This window comes from Idiotropiscis lumnitzeri, chromosome 12 (genome assembly GCF_059441095.1).
Source record: "Idiotropiscis lumnitzeri isolate Australia: NSW breed Sydney's pygmy pipehorse chromosome 12, RoL_Ilum_1.0, whole genome shotgun sequence".
Classification (NCBI taxonomy): domain Eukaryota; kingdom Metazoa; phylum Chordata; class Actinopteri; order Syngnathiformes; family Syngnathidae; genus Idiotropiscis; species Idiotropiscis lumnitzeri.
This window is the reverse complement of record NC_142402.1, coordinates 15,773,651-15,796,477: the sequence shown is the minus strand read 5'-3', so window position 1 is coordinate 15,796,477 and position 22,827 is coordinate 15,773,651. Positions and strand designations below refer to the sequence as shown.

At 40.2% G+C, this 22,827-nt stretch overlaps 1 protein-coding gene across 8 annotated transcripts in view; it reads left to right on the top strand.

The window, feature by feature from the left end:
* Positions 1–22,827, top strand: part of LOC148326148 (receptor-type tyrosine-protein phosphatase mu) — a 137,178-nt gene that overhangs the window by 19,732 nt on the left and 94,619 nt on the right. For all 8 annotated transcript variants that reach the window (XM_088310845.1, XM_088310840.1, XM_088310837.1 and 5 more), the window contains exon 2: positions 12,686–12,808. In XM_088310845.1, coding sequence (XP_088166971.1) covers positions 12,686–12,808 — 123 coding nt within the window. The remainder of the gene's footprint in view (positions 1–12,685; positions 12,809–22,827) is intronic.

Here is a 22,827-nt window from a genome sequence, read left to right as displayed (position 1 = left end):
GTTGCTGTCAGGAATCGTCACGCTTTGTTCCGTCACATGCCCGTCTAAGTGGCTTTAATAATAATAATAATAATAATAATAATATTGCCTTTATTAGTCCCACAATGGGGAAATTCGAGATTCGAACCCAGGCCTCCTGGGGAGACTGGGTCCTGAACGCGGCGCCTTAGACCACTCGGCCATCGTGGTTGTCGTGGTCCGAGCCAGTAATTAGCCAAGGGTTTGACCGTCCCTAAGCATGTGTATTTGCGCATGTCAGCAATAAAGTAACTCAAGGTTAATAATATGTGAAGCGTTTGTGCGTGACTGAGAAGAATTTTCACACTTGTTGTGAAAGCTCAACGTTAGATTGATTAAGAGAGTTCGATACATGGACGGTATCGCTGATACCAATACCGATATGACTGTTGACTCGATACGGTCACAGATACTCTTTAATATTTAAAGGGAATACATCATCAAATTATTAATGGGAATGGATTTAATTCCTTTGTAATCCTTTAACAGAAGACACAGATACCGATACATATACTGTACTGATACCGACACTTTACTATCTAAAATTGGGCTACCATTAAATTGTTGGAAACCTTAAGGTGATTTTTGTCTTTTTAAAATTTTCTAAATTTGACCTAAAGGGGAATTTAACCCCCAAATCTTCTGTACAAGATTATGTTCTACGCACTAGTCAAAACACAGCATTTTGATTAATATTGCTTTTGCGGAATTTGAGTTGAGCATTAAGATCCACGCATTTTTTTCCTGTCACGGGGGGCGGCCATTTTGTCACTTCTGTTGACTGAAAATGACATCACAGTTCAAGGTATTGACCAATCCTGGCTCACCTGTTTTCTGAAGCTGAGCCACGATTGGTTGTTACCTGTGCCCTGAGCAACTGTGATGTCATTTTCAGTCGACAGAAGTGACAAAATGGCCGCCCATCTGACATCGCTAAAAATCGTGTGCATTTTGTTACTTAACTCATATTCCGAAAACGCAATTTTAATCAGAATTCCATGCTTAGACCGTTGACGGCGCGTAAAACAATTTATTGCAAAATATTTTTAGGTGGTTGACTTCCCCTTCAATATACGAATACGAGGACTTTATAGCTGATCCCATAACTCAATAATGAATCATTTCAATGCTTGAATCAATAATTTGTTTACATTGTATTTTATATCGACGTCATTCATGTCCTTGATGTTGCGATATATGACAGCCGCCTCACATTGGGGGTGTCAAAGAGCACTTTGGCATCCCTCCCTCATTCCGTGATTGATTCGCCACCTTCGGCCAAACAGATATAAGCCCGACTGGCCTCCAAGACGGTCACGCCGGAGCTCTCGGAGTGACGCCTGACCGGTTGAGACGGTTGTTTCCTCAGATGTATGATTATTATGATGAGCGGCGTGACCTTTGCAGCCGCGTGTTCTCCGCAGACAAGAAGGATTCGATTTGACAGACGCAAGGCTGCCCATAAGCACTATGGATCAATTTGGATTTAAAAGTTTTCAGGTGTTGTTGTAGCGATGAGCAGCAGGAATTTATGTGGACGATTTCCATTGGAATCGCGATCAATCATTTATAGTGTGTAATTGTTGATTCTTTCAGACAAATGATCTCGCTCAAATAGATGCCTGTCTTTTTTTGGAGGGGAAAATGTGTAACTGTTATCGCCTCAGTTCACACACAGACATTAAAATGTGACCTTATTTGAACTCGGTTGCTAACCAACTAAGCAGCATGTAAACTGTAAAGTATGGCGCACCAGCTCACGTTGTGAATGAGACGATCTTTCGTTACGCTGAGACGATTCCCATCCCAGTGGGCACTCACGAGGAGCTGCTGAACAATGTTGTGCGCATACATTTGAAATTCAAACTCTGTTGCTAAACAAAACACATTTCACATGTAACAGCAAAATGTGGAGTTCCATTTCCCATAGTGTTGTGCATCCACGTTAAGAATTTGAACTTTGTTGCTAACCAACGTGCGTTGGTTTTGCAAATCAACGTGATTTCTCGGTGGAAGTATTAAAGATTAGCTTGATTAGCAGGTTGGGGATGTGCAGGTTGTTTCCGGTGTGCTTTGGATCACCTGAAAATAAAAGCTAATTTGATGAAGCACATTGTAAATCCAGCCACTCTGTGATGTGCGCCGATTTGAAAGGACAGTTAAATAAGAAAATAGGTCAGCATCCGTTGAACAATAATTGGATTTAAAAATTAATACTATTAATGCGATTGGGGGGGATTCTAGTCTTTGACGTGATTTATTCATGCCACTTGACTGTCTGAGAGGTCTTGATTGTGCGATGCTATTTTGTCGGGGAACAGCTCGAGATCTATGGCTCACGTTGAGGCGCTTGTCAAGAGTTGAGCACAGCGAGTCCGTTTGAAAGGAGACCTCGCGCTTTCAACGTTGAACCCGGGAAGATGAAGCCTCTAGATGATTTATGGCACTTTAAGCGCAAGGAACAAAGAGCCGCCGAACATGTTTGAAGTGGGCAGGTGAGCACCCTAAGACGGCGCTTTTTGGAGAGCGATTGAAATCTCTTCAGCCTGCATCTGTCAAGGCTACGTCATTCGCTACCCTTTGACCTGAGCTTGCACCTGTCTGTGCATGTGTTGACGCCAAAGCTCAATCAGATAATAGAATAAAATAGAAAATGGAATAAAGTCAAGTCAATATTGATGAATCAGCGACATATTTTTTCAGTCAACTTGCTGTGCACACCTCAAAACGCAAAGAAGCTCACTCATAATTAGGGATGGGAAGTACCGATACCATGTATCGGTATCGTGCCGATACCAGCCCTATTTTAAGGTATCGAGCACTGAGAGAGACTGCCGATACCTGCGACTGATACTAGAGGCAAAAGAAAATTGACATCCAGTAAATCCTTCGTGGCTATATTTAGCGCTATACTGCCTGTCCTTTCTGTTTTGTATGAACAGAAAAAAAACTATACATAAAAACAAAATAGCATAATATGTCAATTATATATCATTGGCATAAGGCCAAAACCTTGTCGCTCCAAAATTCAGAAGACCCCAAAAATGGCAAGTTTGTTCATTGCATCAAGTGATCAAACTTTAGTCAATAATGTGTAAAAATAACACCCACGTGTGGACTGCACAATAATATCGATTTTTTTTTTTTTTTTTTAAATATTCATTTGACCAAAATGTGACTTATGAGGTTTTGGTCCGACACCAGCGATATGCAGGTGTAAATGTGAGCAAACTGCTGCAAGAATAGTCAGCAGCATTACTCTGTACAAAACACTTGAACAGAGTTGGCGCTTCAACTCATCATAGTTTTATTAATCCGTTGATTATTTTGGCTATTAATCGATCAATCAGATTTACAAAAAAAAATCTAATAAAAAAAATAATAAGAATTTCCATCCCTATGTCCAAAAGCAGGATATTATTTGAAATTATCATTACAGAAAACACACAAATTAATTGCCAGTTTGAACCATAACATTTCAGAAAAGCGGCAAAAATGTTGATTGCTATTTTCAACTAAAAGCAGATGCTTACCAAAATTGGATAATTGTTACTGCTGAGAGGTTGTCATTTTTCGTTGAAACTAAGCAAGGTCTCGAGTCCAAACAATGAATTTATCAAAAATAACTATCGATTAATCGGATAATTGATTAGTTGTCGATTAATCGATTAGTTGTTGCACCTCTAAACCGCATCCTAGCAAGTAATTAATTGACAATAAGATGGTGCGCTATACTGTAGATAGTTATGTCATGGAATTAAATTACCAATCAGCCGTGGCGTGACAATAACACTTGAATAAATAATGACTAAAGAGTTGTTTACAAGCTATTGAGGGCAACGTTGGTTATAAAGTCAATTAAAGGCAAAAGCGAGGACATGAATGCAGATTGTTGGTATTTCTGGTTTTTCCAAATGATCATACGATAACCCAGTTTCTCCCCTCAAGAGGAATCGCCCCCCCATTCTTGTCGTTTTCTAATTAGCCTCGCCGTTTCTACTTCTTTGACTTTCAACCTTGAATCCCCCCCCCCCTGCTCACTCTGCTACATAACTCTAAGCGATTGTTCCACAAAACAAAAGAATCTTGTTTATTCTGTGATCAAACGTGGTAATTCTTTCCTTTTTACGCGAACTCCTCCCTCCGGACTAATTTACGCTATTGTTACCATCTTGTCTGACAAATTAGACACTGGGAACGACACGGAGGGAAGAAAAGAAAAAAAAAGGGAAAGGGGGGGGGATGGAGAGGCTAACGCTACTGATAGCAGCATTAGCATTTCACCCGTCGTTTGTTGAGCAGCTCCGGCAGAATTCAAAGAAGTGTTGATTTAGTGGAGCTTGGGAGGATTGAGGTGCCTTACACTGAAGGGTCATTGACTTTCGGGTCTGGATGTTGCTGTCTTTCGGGGGGGGGTGGTATTGGGGGATTTAGCACACAGCTCTTTCTTCTAACGTTTTCTTGAGATCTCCCCGTCCGGGATCTGTTATTCACGAGAAACCAGTTTTCTTTCTCTCCTACTTTTTCTCCTTCTTCTTCTTCTTCTTCTTCCCAGCATTGATTGACGCTGGGCTTCACCTGGATCAAATGTGAAAGTGGAGGAAGTTTCTGTTACTCGCAGCCTCGGAGTATTGAGCTTAGCGCTGTTGCGAATCGATGCCGGAGGCTAATTTCGGTGTAAATCAACCCCGTGTCTGCATTCAGTGGACAGCAGGACATTGACACCTGATTGGCTTGACGGGTTTTTACCAATATGGCCGAAATGTTTCCTTCTTTTAACCAATATGACAAATGTGTTGAGCAACTTCCAAAATGTTTGTAATACACAAGATCATTCAATGTGCTTCACATTATAAAAAGTATAATATTTAAAAGCCTTAAAAAAAAACAACAAAGAGTTCAAGACACTTAAAAGCAAAGTAAAGAAATAAAAAGTAAAAATTCCATACAGAGCAAGAACATGATTTTGGAGACTATGTTTATTTAGTTATTTATTTTGTATTTATTTTTTTTTTTTACTCAAAATACCTTAATCACAAATTGAGTAAATAAGGATCATTTTTATTCTGGATTTAAAAGTCAAGAGTGACTTCTTTTGGCAGTTTATTTCAGTTGAGTGCAGCATCACAGCAAAATGCTGCTTCACCTTGCGTGCTTTGAATTTTGGGCTCCACTGATTTACCAAAGTCTTTCGAGCGCTACCGTTCTTCACTGTATTCAGCACCCAAACCTCCAGTGAGTTGTAGATGAGTAGCTGAATTTAAAAATATATTCTACAGCTGAGTAGAAGCCAGTGTAAAGACTTTAGGCCTCTGATCCCTTTGTTCTGGTCAGAACCAGAACATGGAGGATTCTAAATTAGCTGCAGCTGTTTGATGCTCTTTGAAGGAGTCCGGTCAGAAGCCTGTTACAATAATCAAGCCTACGGGAGATTAAAAGCGTGGTCTACTTGGAGAAGGCCTCAGTTTGGAAATTTTTTCAGCTGTTTTTCTGATTGAGTTGCTATAATTGTTGAAAGTCCGGTCAGAGTCAGCAACCCAAAATTTGAGACTTGATCTTTGGTTTCATAAACTCCAGGGGTTTCCTTACTGCAATTTCCTTTCATGACAAAAACAATCACATCCAATTTGTTGTGGGTTAGCAGTCAAAAGTTTTGGTTCATCCAATTGTTAATTTGCTCTAAGAAGTGACACAACACGTTCATTAAAACGGTCCCATTGTAACATATACAGATTCCTCAAAAGTGGTCCAAGGAATGACCCTTGAGGGACACCACGTGTCATGGACATTCTCTCAAATTCAAAACGCCCATTGCTCAAATAACTCACTTTCTTTAAGTAGGACCTGAATCATTTTACGATTCTTTGTTTTGATTCTTCTCCACTTGGAAGAGGCGAAACTTTTTTTTTTTTTGCCCTGGGGGAGCAACAATATGGTGATCAGCGCGCTTCAGTCTTACTGGTAAATATCATTGCCGCAAGTCCTCCTTAAAGCCAATTCTGCCAATTACCGGCCTTCCGACCCATCCAGCCTGCCGAGCAAAACGGCCGGGTCGGGCCGCCGGCCCGATCCACCTCCAAGTCGACACTTGTTTTAACAAACATCTCGTCCGCCGCCGGTGGCCCCCGAAGACCGAGAGCGAGAGGCAATCTCGGGTAATTTAAAACCAATGTCGACTATCTCCCTCTACCGCGGCCGGCGTGGAGCTGCGGAATCCTGCGGCTTAAGCCCCTCAGGGACTGATAGGCCTTTTCACTCCGGCCCTATTTCACTTATCTATTGGCAGCTCCTGCCAAGAGCCATCTCGGCACTGAATTGCATGTATATATATTATCTGTTTGGGGACTTTGAACTACGGGAGGGGATTTAGACAATCAATCTCAATATCATTATCAATCACGTCTCGCTGTTCGCCGCATCGATTCGCCGGGAAATAAAGAAGTCGGCAGTGAACGTTTCCACGGGGTAATCTGCCGAGCTAAGCGGCCGGCTCGTCGTCGCTGTTTTTTTTTTTTTTTTTTTTTGCAAAACAAAGCGATTGCGCCACGGAATGTTTCGAGGCCTGTTTCAACAACAACAACAAAAAAAACGGCGCGGAAATTCAATCTCGTGACGAAAGCCCTTCGGCCTTACGTTGTTCACGTCAAAATCGCTGCGATCAATTTGATGAATGCGCTTTACTGTCGCGCGACACATCACGCGCAGCATTCGGCGGCCGCTGACAGACAGGCAGCCTTCTATTTGGATATGCACACATTTTGACGGATCTTTTTTTTTTTTCTTTTTTCCTTCCAAGTCGGGCTCGACGTTCTCTACCACTGAACCTGTCAAGAAAGCGCTTCAAATTCATCTCCTCTCCGCACCAATTAAGGCGAATATGGAGTTTGGATGACTACTATTTTCTTAGTGTGATCTTTCTTGGCGTCCTGCGGCGGTAATTGCAAATATGATGCTAATTAGTTCTTCCTGGAGTTTCACATTGAGTGACGGCTCGTCGAGGTTTAAAAAAAAAACAAAAAAAAAATGTTAGCATATCAAATGCGAAGCCGTAGGATCGAATTTGTTTGAGTGCGGACAACAGGCTGCCATGCATGGCAAGAAATGAAGATGCCTGAAGATTTCTTTGTCCAGTCCTCTTTTTTTTTTTTTTGGGCTATTCAAGCCTGCAATATTAAACCATCATTAGATTTATTTTTAATTAAATGTCAAAACACATTCACACACATTTTGACAAAGCAACGTTGGAGGAGGCATCGTGATCTGGCATTTCTTAATTATTAAATATTATAGCTTTGAATATGTTGCATCAATTTTTTAATGACATGGTGAGGAGTTAATATTTTCAATGCGATTTTTTTTTATATATTTTTTTTATTTATTTATTATTTTTTTTTTTTTTTTACGAATATCTGCCAATTTTATTTATTTGAGTCAATACATTTTTATGTAATGATGCTGGCGTTATTTCGAGCGTCCATGTTATTTATTTATTTTATTTTTCTTTCGTTTTGGGCTTGTTCTCAAATATTTTCCATAGCAATAAATGAATCCTATGGTTAATTTTCTTCATTGGTATCTAACGAAATTACGTGCTCACAATCTCATTGCATCATTCCATCGTGACAATAAAAGAGGCAATAACAATGTCCTTGGTCCAATTTTTCAATCATCCGTCTTTTCTAGGAATGATTAGCTTTGAATCTCATCCCATTTTTTGGCATAGCATGTTTAAAATAAATCCTTGGTGGCTTTTTATAGTCATAATTTTCCTCAGTGTACTTTGAATAAGTTATGAAGGAATATCCATGATTTAGCATGCTGGTTTTTCCCCCTCAAAAAAAATCTACGACAACTATTTTTTTTTTTCGCTACAACCCCGTGTACAAAACAAAATCCGCCCAGAAATTCCATCATTGAAGTGTTTTTCCATGTTTGTCCTCCCCTCAGACTTTCAGCATTGAGAAGACGGCGTGTGTGAGGTGTAGCAATGCTGCAGCACAGCGCCAAACTTTGGTGGCAGGTGCTGGAACAAAAGGCCTTTTAAGTCTGACTTGGGGGTGAAAATCTTTAGGAGAAATTGGCGGTGGCGCGGAGGGGGTTGACGTATTGATTGTGGCCTCTGGCTCCGTCCGGGGGAAAAAGATGGATGGATTACTTTGAAAATGTACTCGGTGTGAGAATTTAAAGACTGTTGCGCGTTGTCGCTCGGGTATAAATTGTTTGGCGGCACATCCGGCGGGCCTGCCGAACGCTTTCTGCTGAATGGCGACGGGGGTTGCGCAACGGAGACGATATCAACCACCCGTTGGGAGACGTGGCATTCTGATGCCATTGATTGATGTCTTCATTTGCATGCGGGGCGTCTTCAGCTCCCTTTCATTGATGGATTGGGGCCACCGGAAAGCTCGTGTCATTTGCAGGTGTCAAGATCTGGAAAGACAGATCAATAAGAAGAAGCACTGGTAATTTTCTCAGGACTGACCCTGAATCGTACCCATCGAAACCATTGGCAATAATTTATTGCTTGTTCGCAATAACTGTGTTAAACGCGCTCATAAATGGCTAATGGCTGCTGGGCACATTTGAAATCAGTTGCTAACCAAAATAGCAGGATCTACCAAAGACAATAAAAGAATCTCGTTAATGTACTAAATTTAAAGTGTTTAATTCTGATTATTTATTTTTTTCAATGCATTTCAATAGGCATCAATTGAAGCAAATTTTGGCTAGTTGTGAGCCAATCTGGGCAAAGAACAAGGAAACGACACGAATAAAAACAAATATTTTAGCTGATTTTGTGTAAAGTGGGTTTCCCAGACAGTAGTTGTCGTACACAGTAATATTTTTTTTTTTTCGTTTTAGCCACATCAAAATTTTTCACAATGCTCTCGCCATTCTGTAAACATCAACGCATATCCGGGTCATTCTGCTGTTGTTCAAGTTTGTGAGATGGTCACATGAGAGGATTTCCTCAAGCAGTTACAGCGCCGATGAAGGCTCGAGCGTTGGCAGCTGAAACCGTTAGCAAAGGAAGCGCAAAGAACGCTAGAAATCCCAATGTATCAAATTGCAGTGTGAAGAGTTAAATTTCTGATTCAGGGGAGCGTATGAATCCAGATGATTATTTTTGTGCCATTTAAAGCAACCATGTAACGCTTTGCTTTGACGTCGACTAGCTTAATGCTAACACATAATGGGAAGCGCCACAAACAGACTCGCGGGTAGCTTCTTCGAAGTGGCGGTGATACAAAAACAGTTCACATATGTTCACAGGCATATATTCTTTATCCTCTGTGAAAAATGAAAAACTATGACTGTAGATCAAATCACTTATATGTTGAGTGAAATTCTTGGTTTGTCAGCATGACGGTGGCTAATTAGCACTCACCAAAAGGCGTTGCGGTGAAGTAATCAACTACAAAACTATTTCATTCTTTATTTTCTGTTTAATTAAGTTATTACTTTGTTATTATGAATTACAGTATTATAGAGTGCTATTTTCCCTTTGTGTGTTTTTTTTTTTTTGTGTGTGGGAGGCTAGCATAGCTGAACAGCATTTCAATTCATTTTGATGTGGAAAGATGATATGAGATAAGTGTTTTGGCTTGCAAGTGTGTCCCCAAACAAACTCAACTCGCATCTCAAGGCATCACTCTATGAGGAAATTATTATAATTTTTTTTAAAATGTATATTGGTACAAATAGATCCTCTGTTGAATCAATAAATATCATCTTAGCTGATCACGACTGCGAATGAACACATTTGCCAAACTAGAGAACTGGAGTCCGACGGTATATTCTTCTTTAATTTCATAAAGACATAAAGTCTGATGAGAATGTCTTCTCGATGCACGGCCAGTGAATCATTAATAGCCCACAAATGTTGATGATTTCCTTTGAAGGCGACGAGCGACACCTTTCTGATTCATTATTAAATGGAAAAAAAAAGGAGTTCATTTAAAAAGAACCCCCCCCCCCCCACACCCCCTCCTCCTCTCTAACTTAACTGCTTTGTACGTATTCTTTTTGATGACTCCGCCCCCCCCCCAACCCAAATCCCTTCCTCGTGTTCCCCCCGCCGAGTCGGAATACATTTCACCTCTGGCCGACGCCATCGATTTTTGAATATCAACCTTAACCGATAAAAGCCACCTCTTTTGAAGGCGGTCGTGCTGTGAGAGGACGGTGGGCGGCCTGGGGAGACGCAGGGAGGGGAGGCGAAGGAACTTGGAACTGTTGAGTGCAAATATTGATGGAAGCCAGCCAGTGGTTGCCAAGCCGCGGCCAAGGAATAAGGAATCATGTAAATGACGTCCGACTTGCATCTTGGCAACGCATATATTTGTATTTATTTGAAACATTGAGTAGAAGGTATATGATTTTTATTTTCCCATGGATGTAGACCGAAATGTTTGTTGTTTGATGATTATTTTTTTTTTCAATACAGATGTTGGGGGAGTTATTAATAATGATCATGGTGATTGTTTCACTGCAATTTCTTAACATTAATCACTTAAAATGTCATCAAATGTTTCCATATCCCTGTCACTGCAGGTATTAATAATGACCGTGGTGACTCATAAATTCTTTTAATAGCAAGGATGGAGATGATATTAATAATGCATTTTTTTATGTTATATCTGCAATTTGTACAAATTATTCAGTAGAGTGTTATTAAAAAAAATCCCTAGCAGTGTTGGCGGAGGTCATGTGATAAAAATAATCATCCTTGAATTTCACAAAGTTTTCCAAAGTGACGTTTGATCAGATATTAACTCATAGGCTGCCATTGACGGATAAATCCGTCAAAAATATATTTTTTTATCTCGGCTGGTAATGAATGAGTTAATAAAATCCCTGAATATTTTTTTTTTCTCATTGTTTTCTAGAGATGCGAGATGATGTCGTCACGTCGATCGTTCCGATTTCACCAAAACTTGTCATATGACGAGCGTCGCCTCAAATTCACCAATAGTGGTCTGGTTACTGCCAATTTAAGGGCGCCATCACACAGCAGCTAAATCTGCCACGACTGGGCGCGACTTCAGAGTTAGCATTAAGACATTTTTACAACGGCTTTTGTTTTTGGCGGTTGAAACAAAGTTTTTGAATCGGTGGTGACCAAGAGCTTGACTTGGTACCCCGGAAAGTTCAGAGAATTTGTACAGTTCTCATTGCCCACACGGGAATGAGGCACAGAAGGATTCGTGTTAAAAAATACCCTGCGCCCAAAAAGATTGTGGCTTTCGGTATCGGTTTGGAGCAAACATAAATTTATCGGTTTATGTATCGGCGAAAAAAAAAATAAAAAAAGTTAGCTTACATCCCTAGTACTCACCATTAAAAAAATAAATAAAAATTCCCATTGTGTGATTTTAACGTTACTTTTGTCCCTCCCTTTCTTTTTGGTTAAGCAACATTCTCCGATTTTATTTTTTTATTTATTTATTCATTTCTATATTATATCCATAACTTTTGCTTGAATACTGGTTTCGCATTTTTCTTTGTGCTTTCTTCCCAACAACATCCAACTAAAGTTAGCTATCACAAAGTCACGTCCTTTGCTTTAATGACAAAAAAAATCAAATAAATAAATAAAAAAATCCCGTGGACCATTCCTCAACATGTTACCTCTGATACTTTGGCATTTCATACGTAACCCCCCCACCCCCTCCCTTCACTGCCAGCCGAAAGCAAACAAGTCGGCAAATAAATCATTAGCGGCTGCCCTATGCAGCTGGATATTAATTATCCCGTGATCGCCGCTCATTTGCACGTTGTACTGAAAATGTCACCGGCGAGATGAATTGGAAAACATGGAGGAGGAAAAAAAAAAAAGCACCAAAAAAAAAAAAAAAAATCACGTCAGCTTGTAGCCTTTATGCTGCAGAATGTCAGAAGAGATGACATATTGTTTTGGCCTGCTGTCTCACAGCAACAGTGGAACTGGAACATGGAAAGTTGGATGGATTAACGTGCTCTTGCGTTTTTTTTTTTTTTTTTTGGGGGGTTCGATTTGTAAGTCTATTGAAAGCCCATTTCAGAATGGAAAAACAGCTCGAATACTCCATGTGGCCTTCAAGGTCCCCGGAATAAAAGGCTGTTTGTAGACATCGATCACACCAGTACAATAGTGTTTGTCACTGCATTAATGCTAAAAAAAAAAAAAGAAAAAAAAGGGGGATGGCGTGTTTTGTGGCTGCGGGAATCGGAATCAATTTCGACTCAATTGAAGACTCTTTGTGGATTATTTCAATTGTGCAAGTGTCGTTCATCATCATGCACTTTGCCAGTAATTCATATGACACCGACATTGTGCAATGCATTTTTTAAACTCTCTCTTAATTCTACACTCAACAAAAATAAAATAAATGTTGGGTATCTTAAACGTTGACATTTTGCTTTTGTGAAAATTCTTTTTCCACACGCATATACGAAAATGTCGTGGATTATTTAATTTATTTTTTTTGTTTATTATTTTTTAAAATTTATTGCGTGAATGTCGTGTATAATTTGAGTGTGTTATTTCTAATAATTGCATATATTTCTATGTGGCAAGGAGATAGCGACCAACAATGAACAACTGGAGAGATTTGTACTGTGGCTAAAAACTGAAAACTGTGGATTCTTTCTCGTAGATGTGTTTATCATCTTCTCCTTGTCGCAGGTGACTGTAACTTTGCGAAACCGCTGGCAGCATGCGGCTACAGCCAAGGCAGAGACGACGACTTGGACTGGGAGCAGGTGAACGCCAGAGAGAAGTCTTCCGCTGACCCATGGATGCCCTCAGGTAGGAGTGGCTTTGAGAAAAATATTTCATACGTAGCGCCAGGCGTTACGTGATTGCAGTTTGGCCCAAAAGTTTTCCAGGGTTAGTGCTTACAATTTGTTAATTAAACAAACATTAGTCATTAGAATTTCCTACTGAAATTTTATTTATTTTTAAATCTGAAGTTTGTCCTGTTTTCGTTCGTATATATATAAAAAAAATTATAATAATAAGTGACTTATTATTTGGTGTCTAAACGATTAATTTATTATCAAAATAATCGATTTATTCGATCTTTTTGTCAATTAAAAATTCCACCTCAACAACCAAATCAATCTTTAATGTGCTGATTTCTGAAAGTGTGGCCACTGCCTCACTGTTAAGTGATTGGGGGTTGATTTTCATACACACACACACACACACACACACACATGATTAGTGCAGCTGGGCCAAGACCCAGAGCCACTTTCAGGTGACTACCCAAAACATTATTATGCAGACGTACATACACAAACAAAAACCCACATGCGTCAAAGGTAAGCAGAGCTGCAATGACTTTATAAACAAAAAATGAGTCAGTTTCCAATAATCAGCATTAAGTTGATTTCTCCCTGGATTTGTCGACGCAGTGGTGGCAGCGAACTATATGAAGTGCTTGTATTTCCATGAGTGAAAATACGTTTGCTAGCTCCCTTTTCTCGTACGTAGAAGCAACACAAGTGTCAAGGCGAGAAGGTAAAGCCTGCGAGCACTGAAATTGTGAGAGCAAGGCCACAAGGGATTTTCAATATCAATTTCTTACTAAAAATGTTTTGTGTCCAATGTGAGAAATTCTCAAGGCTGAATGATGGACAGATCACCACATTTACGAGCAATTATTTAAAAAAAAAGAAAAGGAAAAAAAGCATTTCATGCCTTCAATTACCCCCCCGTCGATGCACAGACATGGGCCCGGGATAACAATCCCTTGCGAGAGGTCATTTTCGCGGAGATTACCAAGTACGGGTTAAGAGCCAGCCGGCAATCGGAGGTGAGATCGCTTTTTTTTTTTTGCGTTACCCGAACGCCTTCGGAGCGTAAAACAATTTCAGCATTCATGCGCGCTGCCTTTCTCCATCTCTTGTTGAGGAGCCGAAATGGAGGAGGGGGAGGCGGAGGTGACAATTTGACGTGACGGGTTGAGTGCTGAGAAAGAAGGGGCAACATGCTAATTACGTAGCGGTGGAAATGGACAAAAAGGACGAGCTCAATCGGTGGGGCAGTGCCTGAAGTCTGCACGGAATGGCTTTTTAATCAGAGGACAGAGCGTGAGGTGTTCACTTGACCGTGGATTATTTCATTTATTTCCTTTTGGGGTGCAATCGCCGAGCTGCGCTGGCATGAATCAAGACGAGTATGTTGTGAACGCGTGATCATTTTTGCTCGGTGCTCTTCTCGTGTGAAGCAATGTCAGAGCGCAAACAAGCTAATGTTAGCCAAGCTAATTAGCTGGTTAGCTCGTCCTTAGCTAGTCAGCTAATGAGCTGCTTAGCTAGTCATCGGAAGAGAGTCTTTAGTATTTCTTTCGAACATGATAACTATTGTAACTGGTTTCGAACCAGCTTCATAATAATGTATTCAATATATTTGACATTTTTTGTAAATGTGTGTCGTGTTGGAAATATTGAGCTCTATGTTTTCTCTACCAAATTGAAGAAAAAAAACAAAAAAGTACCCGAGTACCCCAAGAATGATGTCGACGCGCCAACTTTTTTATTATGGATCATTTTTAGTCGATCTGTTCTTCCTATTTTGCAACGTGGCGTTTAGCTAGCAAGCGGAGCAGTCGCGTTAATCACGACACCTTTTAATTTAGCGTTAAATTTAGAACACGTGCGCGGCGTTAATTTGTAGGTCACCCTCTTCCGAATTCCGCTGCGACCTTTTGCCCAGCTTCCCTGTGCCCTGACATTAATCAAAAGTGGAAAGTAATTTCTCCTTAGCGTTTGGCCACACACGGCAAACGGGGGGGGGGGGTTCTGTTTAAAATTAGCGAGGACCCTGCTAATCGACCGTGTCACCGAGGGGACACCCGACACAATCGAGGCCTGCCGCAATCCATCCTCTGGCGAGGAAAACAACATCCATCACTGGCTTTGTTAGAACATGAAAACTTTGCCGTTCCATTAGTGCCATTCCTCAGGTGTCTGGCAGTGTCTGTGCATTTTAAGCAGAGCGGGGGGGCCTTCCAGTGACTACAATGCATTCTAATTAATTCCAGCGTGCGCGCAGTTGATGGAAAGGCTCACATAATTAAAATTGATTGGCTTATTACAATTTCAAATATCACTATAGGGAGCCCACTAGGACTTATACAAGTGGAGAGGTTGTACGGAGCTGAAGTGGAGTTTTACCTGATGCTCAACAGCCGAGTCACACATGTCCACTTCATCATGCTTTGCTGTGGACTTCTTTTCGGGACGTTGTAATTAAAGCGTTAACTCTGGGGAGATTCATTTTGGACGTAGTTAAATGTTTTAACTCGGCTTTATTTACTTCACAAATAATTTGTGTACTTTGCAAAGCAAAATTCTTACCATACTATATGAGCTGTCCATCTTTAGTCTATCGTCTCACAACAAAACGCTACTGCAAACCAACATTGCTGCAGTGTCGTGCTTGTGGGCTGAACTGAACATACTGCATACATTTTGAAAATGTAAGAAAAAATCCTGGAGCAATGACTCCCTTTAGATTGTATTGAAGGATGAAAGAAATCTCGTGGAACAGTCTTTGAATTAAAATATACTGCATATTTGGTGTTTTTACATTCATTCCAAGATGGTACTCAAGAATATTTGTTAAAAGCTTCACAAAAAATAGTAGTTGAAAAATGGGAGTCATCACAATTAATTACGGAATTTTTTCATTTCTTATATATATATATATATATATATATATATATATCCATTTGTTTTTTTTTTCTAATGTGCAAGATGTCTAGTTGAGGTGCTATCAGCAATTGGCTCCTGTTTGTGAATTTTCGTCGGGCTCATTTCAACCAAATCTGCAAAAACATACGAGTATGCAGTCGGACGTTTGGAGAGGTTCCACTGTAGTCGGTTCAAAAGAACCTCATTCTGCCAGTCCTGCACTATTGTCTTAGGTGTCACTATCCAACAAGGCTGCGCTTTTAAAACAAAGAACCCAACGAGGACGTTCAATTTGCCGGCGTGCAACATATTTAGAGCGAGACAATAAGTCATTAAGCCGGAGCTGCACTTTCCATTGTCCCCCGGCATAATACACAAACCCTAATTAATCTCAGTTTGAGGGTCTTCCGCCAGCGTTTTTGCTGTCATTCCCTGCAAAGAGCCCCCACGGGAGGGCCGGGCAGCGCTTTCTGGAGAGTCAGCTGGCGCTCTCTCTTCAAAAGCAAGAAATAAATAAATAAAAGGCAAGGCTGGTATTAACAGTCTTCGAATTGGTCCGAGTCACCCTGTAGATGCCCACGCTTGTAATCAGAGCTGCGGGGAGGCATAAACAAGTCCATTTGCCAGCCACATGTGGCAATTAGAAGAAAAACACATTGAAGGAAACAACCAAGGGGACGGACTGACTTGTCCCGTTTCTTTCGTTGCTGCTTTTGGATGACAGCGTTCGCCACTCAAGCGAGATTTAATGCGCATGGGTCAAGTGGCACAATTTGGGGATCTGTGTAGTGGCAGAGTAAATGGATGGGGAATAAAATACATGAAATTGGATAGTCCCAATGGGAGGGTTTGTTTTGAAATATGAAAAAAAAAAATGATTATCCCGCAACGGATAGCGTTCGACATTAGGTGGTCTATCTTTTAGCAACATTTGCAATACTTATTTTGTTGAATAATAAATGAAATCAAATGCGTCCTTTTTTTACTTACTCAGCTGATTTATGGAATTATGAATATTCTATCAAGGAATTACTATCAATAATTTTCAAGTAACTTTTACAAATTTGCTTTTTTTTTTTTTTAATTTCTGTGATTTACTTTTTGCAAAAGAATTGTGTTTTTGATAATCCCATACAATTTTTTTTTTACTAAGTTACGGTTAAATTATTATTAAAAAAATCGAATCGATCCTTCAAATATAACTTTTTTATTTTAAATTAGTGATGTATTTTCTTGGGCAAGTGTTATTATTATTTTTACCAATATTATTAGTTATGAAACATATTTTAGTTGTCTTGGAAAAGCTTAAGGTTTTACTTTTTTTGCAAATTTGCAGTTTTAATAATTGTCGCAATATTGTTGTAACGAAACCTCGTAATATTAATAAGTAACTTGACTTAAATTGACTTACTTTTTTAATAAATAAAAAAAAAAATACCGAATTGAACGTGAATGGATTGCAACAACCGATAACATAAACATTTAATTTGATGAAGTCCTATATGTAAATAGTATTTTAACTAAAAAAAAAAATTCCAAAAACGTCGACTTTTTTTTATAATGTACCTTTTGGACAAATCCCTCCCAGATTTCAAAAGAACAGGCTGTCCCTTACAACAGGTTGTCTGCCGTTGTTTCGGATGCACTTTGAAGTGAACGAGTAGAAGGAGGGACGACGGGAAGGGCATCCTGAATTGAATCAGAATTCAAATCACATCAGCCAAAAATGGGATTTGCCGCTGTGGGACGAGGAGGAGGAGGAGGCGGCAGAGAGTGGCGAGGGGGCTGCACTGTGTTGCACAAAATAAGCTAATTGCCTTTCGAGCCATTCACAAGTTTGTGTGAGGTCCCACCGCAGAGTTGGCAAGGTTAAGGAGAAAGCCCATTATACGATTAGAGCACCAAACGGAACGTCAAATTATGTCATCTCGATACATTTGTGGATTAATTCCCGCGTTGGGGCGCACGCTGTGATATTTCCGATGTTTGCGCATGCATAAGGAGCGGCGGCAAACTGGATTTGGACAAACAGGATTAAGACTGCACACTGGAATGTTACCGCGGAGGACTTATTTGCATATACCGACTTCGTTGCATGCGTCGTGGCTAATGACGCAGACGGGTAGCTCGCCGCAGCAGCTTCTCTTGTGTAATGGGGCATTGATGAGACATTGATTGTAGCAGGGGCAATTGGCCTTAATGCATTTTAAGATGTCAAATTAAAGCCATGCAAAAAAAAAACAAAAAAAAAAACCAGCATCACATATCAATCAGTGTTAACCAGAGGTGGGCCAAAATAAAATAATTCCACCTATTGCGATGCCATTGTATCCGCCTAAGTGTGAAAAGATCTTGCAGTATGCCTGAGAAGCTGCTCAGCAAGTCGGCCATCTTGCATAATTCCCGGCTGGCCGGGAACTTCCTTTTGTAACTCAACAAAGCAGTGACTCGTCAATTCTCCCCCGCCCTCCAAATAAATATTCCCCAATCAAGATACATCACAGCTGCCTGCACATTGGCACTTGGCATCAAAGAGATGCAGAGTTTTATTCCCTCTTGTTGCACATGTTGTTTGAACAAATTGAAGTCTGCATTGACCAGTACGACGGCGCCAAGATGACTCATGCTGAGTTTGAATGTAAACAAACAACTGCAGTATCAGCACCAATACTGGTTAGCAAATCGGTGCGTCGCTAATTTTCACCTTCAATATGTTATCAATTAGCATAGAATAGGAATCGTTTTTAACCTGGGAGGGACAAAGCAATCGTATGGTTTTCACTCTTATGGATTGACGAGCGTCAAATGTTTCCGTTTTAACTTTAGTTTTGGTTTGATTTTTAGGTTATTGTCTCTCTTCGGGCTGGGTATCGATTCAAATGTCCAAAATAAATTCCATACACACGGGCCTGATTCGATTCAATTTTCGATTTGACTTTGATTGATTTTCGATTTAATCAATAATTTCACGCAGTACCAATATTACTTCGAAAGTATTGTAATGCATTCTCAGAAGAACCAATGCTGCAATTAGTACAAACTTTTTTGTGTAACTAGGTGCAAGTAAAAATATTTTAAAAAACTAGTAAAAATGTTAATATTTACATTAAGTATTGAAGCCAAGGCAGTTCCATTAATCTTGTCCGTTTTATTTACCATGACATGATCAAAACGATAAATACATGCTTGTTGGCGCCATTTTGTTTTGGTACACTACTTTCGCATAGAAGTCATGTAAATTTATGGGGAAAAAGTCATGATTAAAAGTAGGGTTTTATGAATCGAATCAAGCCATGAAAATAAAAATTGATTAAAATCGATTAATCAATTTTTTTTTGTTTTTTACCATTCCTAGCCTGTGTAACTGTCCAGTTCTATCCTAGCCAACATTCCTTTTTGTGCGGTGATGAGGAAGTGTAGCATCTCTGTGGGGTTGTTGAAGGCGGTGCACGACTTAAAAAGTTTTGGAGAGTCGGCCGTTGTCTGTCTTATAGCTGTGAACCGTTGCTCACCAATGAAGGAAGCAGGCCGGCTCGGTGGTCCTGATTGACGGTTTGAGGTGAGCACGTACGCCGTCTTTTTCATCGGGCCACCTTTCATGTTAGTCCACATTAGCAGCCAGAGCCATTTTGATTGGTGGCACGCAGGACGGCCTCGTCTTCATTGACATTTCCCCGGTGGCAAGCGCGCTTTTCTCTCGCCGCGACCTCTCTGAATTTTATGAGCAAATGAGACCTGCAGGCTTTTTGGGGTTTTAAAGAGCGCCCCTTCATTTTCATTCAACCCCTCCTCATCCTCAACGCCCACCTTGGCGCACATAATGATTTTCTCCGAGTTCAGGACCTGAGCACGGGAGAAATAATGAGTTCTCGTCATTATTGCAAATTCTATCTTCTGCTCTGAGTATCACTTGCCTCCAAATTTATATAAATACCTTCTAACTGTAGACTTTGATCATTGCAATAAAAAATTTTTTATCGTTGTTGTTGAATATGAGCGCACTGTTTTCATGTTTGGACCAGCTCTCACATTTATGTGCAGGAAGACTTCCACGCATACTGTAGTAAGTGAAAATAATGCAGTTCAAACCTCAGAAAAAAAAATCTAAAAAAAAAAAAAAGTCCAAGAAAAAGCCCAACATCGTACAACTTTTAACGCAGATCCAGATTACGTTGATTTGCTTTCAGTACTTACAAGAGTTTGGGACTTTTTTATTAATATCTCAGTGAGTGTTGCATTAATCCTGATATTAGTGTCACTGACCGTTGGGAGGGGAAAAAAAAAATCAATATCTCACATCAAGGCAAGAGAATTGGTCTTTGCCTGGCAAGATATTTCTTCTTACCAGATGGTTCTTTTTGGAAAAAGCATTTCACGTTGTTCAAACGTTTTCATTTTATGCCTTCAGAAGTCTTATTATGGGTCTTACCGAGATTTTATTTCTTCGCCAAAAAATGACGCTAATTCACTTGTGATCGAACCCTGCCGCGAAAAGCGGAAATTCGGCGAATAATTGATCAAGTTTTCAATTCCCTATAGATACCACAACATGGCATCTACGCTTTTTTTTATTTTATTAGTCAGGACTGCGGCCTAAAAAAAAAAAAGAAGCTCCTCTCCTTACTTCAACATAGTTTCTTGCCACCAAATTTGGATTGTTCAGGCTTGTCAAACTGTACCGTATTAAATCAAAGTGTATCATTAGTGACAGTAAATTAGCAACCAAGTAAACTGGAAAGAAAAGGGAAAAATTTATTAATTAATTAAAAAAAAAAAAGAAAAATCCCATCAATTAGCCACCATCCTAGCGCCATCGCCTTCGCCATTCAGTCTTCCGCCCTCATGACCACGCACACTGTGTGGACCCGCCACAACCATCACCAAGTAATTAGGCAGCAAAAGCACACGAGCAAAAGATAATGACATTTTGTTAACGCTGTGCTAATGCACTGCGGGTGTATTATTTTTTTTCTCTCTTTTTTTTTTTTTGCCTTTAATGGTGGCGTGCTGAAGATCAATTAAAAATGGAACGTGCTCTCAAGGCTCTCTGCTACTCGGACCGTCAGATTTCTTATTATTACAAATGTAGGCCACCTTCACCTTCCATTACAATGACGGGGTGCAGAACACACAAGCGAGGCAATGAAAAATGAATTAGATTAGAAAATGAAGTGTCCCTGCTCCAGATGAGACTGACGTTAATGTTGCCGCTCTTCACACGTGAATGTGAGAATCTGAAGGGAAATGTGTGCCTTTTGAAGTTTGGCGAGGGAGGATTTTTTGATTCAGTTCGGTGAGCACTTTTAGTCGTGTGTTGTGAATTCTGTCAAGTGTGTGAATTTTTTTTTTTTTTTTTTGCTTTTCGGACCGATTTCTGTCATAATGCCCTGATGCTTTATATTGTTTTTGTTTCAGATACCGCGTCAATCCATAGCTTGATTTTGTTGGGTTTTTTTGCTACGGTATCTATACGCAAGTGTAAAATATTGATCAGTTTTAACTAAGATTGGAAAAAAATATGAACGGTGATATATTGTCAATATTATTTATTGAGCCTTTAACTCGGAGTGCGACAAAATATAGATGTCATGTATCGCTTTTTTTTTTTTCTGCTTGCAATACAATTTCGATACATGACAGGTCAAATGTCAATATTTAACTAGGGTTTGAACGATTATTGTCAGGAAAAATTCACTGGGAAATGTCAAAAATTGCATTTTTAACATAAGTGACGAAAAAAAATTTAGTTCTCCGAAAGCTAAGTTGCATTCCCTACAAAATGACGTCCAATCGCAATTTTTAATTTGACTAAATCTCAGTCCACAAAGGATAACGAATTGCAGCACAGGAGGGTCCAAAATTGCAAAGTGCTGCTCCTAATTTAACGACATACTTAGAAAATATTTCGGGGTGGGCAGGCACTTCGCAAAGTCAACAAGTTGTATAGTCAATTAAAAAGTAAAATTTCCATGATATGTCCACCTATTATTTATTCATTTAGAGAATGTTTGAAAAAAAAAAAACTGCACGCTGTGCGCCTGTGATGCTCTCTTCCCTAATTACCAAACAAAAGGTGCTTTGCCGCCGTGCTAAAGTGTCCACGCGGACGTTTGACATTGCAAGGCTAGCCGCAACTGAACAATTCATCAAGTCGTCAAGACGTGTTGATGCCTCGCCTCGTGGCAGATGGCCGAGCATTATTAACGAAACATCAGCCGCCGGCACCGCGCGTCAGGCGACACCTGAAACTGCTCCGTCGGTCCTCATTGGTGCTCCGCTTCCTGTATCAGAGATAATGACGCTTTAATCTCAGACAAACTCAACGCAAATGATAACGACGAGCCACCCAGGGGCGATCGGAATTAGGGCGGCCTCGCTCATTAGGAGCACTTACCGGTGTTGCCGTCTTTGGCTCCAAATGCTTAGCCAGCCTCGGGATCCAACCTCGGTGATACCAGATGGCCGTTCCCAACCTTCTCCGTCTCTCCCGAGCTGCACTGCACCTGTTACATAACTTATTCATCGAACACCAAAACAAAAAGGAAAAAAAAAAAAATCTAACTCGCTCTGGGTCATCTCCTGAGCTGCTTGTTCGGTTGCCATGGAAATGGCCCGGCAGCGCAGAACGTACATTCTTGAGTAGCACAATTTATTTATTCCCATTAAAGTGGAGCATCCGCTGAAGAGAAAAATAATGATCCTTTAATAGTTTTTCAGGTAATTAAATGTTACACTCCAGGGAGGTGTCGCAACATGAGGAGGCATGACGGCATCCAGCGATATGAGGGAACCTTGCGACAGAACACCTCGTCGGTGATAAGAACTTGTGTTTCTAAAATCCCCCGAACTGGAATTCCGAGTGGCTCCTCAAAGCAGACCAATTAACTTTCAGATCCCCCCCCCTCCTTAAAAATCTTGCCCAAAGAAAGACCACGCAACTGATGTGATGCCCCCAGGAAAAAGCAGGTGTGGGCAAACTACGGCCCGAGGGCCAGATGCGGCCCGTTAAACATTTTAATCCGGCCCGCCGAACTTGAAAAAAATTAAATGAATAAACCTTGTTGATGTTTTATTTTCTAAATACTGTGGTTTGTCATGTTTTGTTTTTTTTCTCTGATGAGGTGAGGT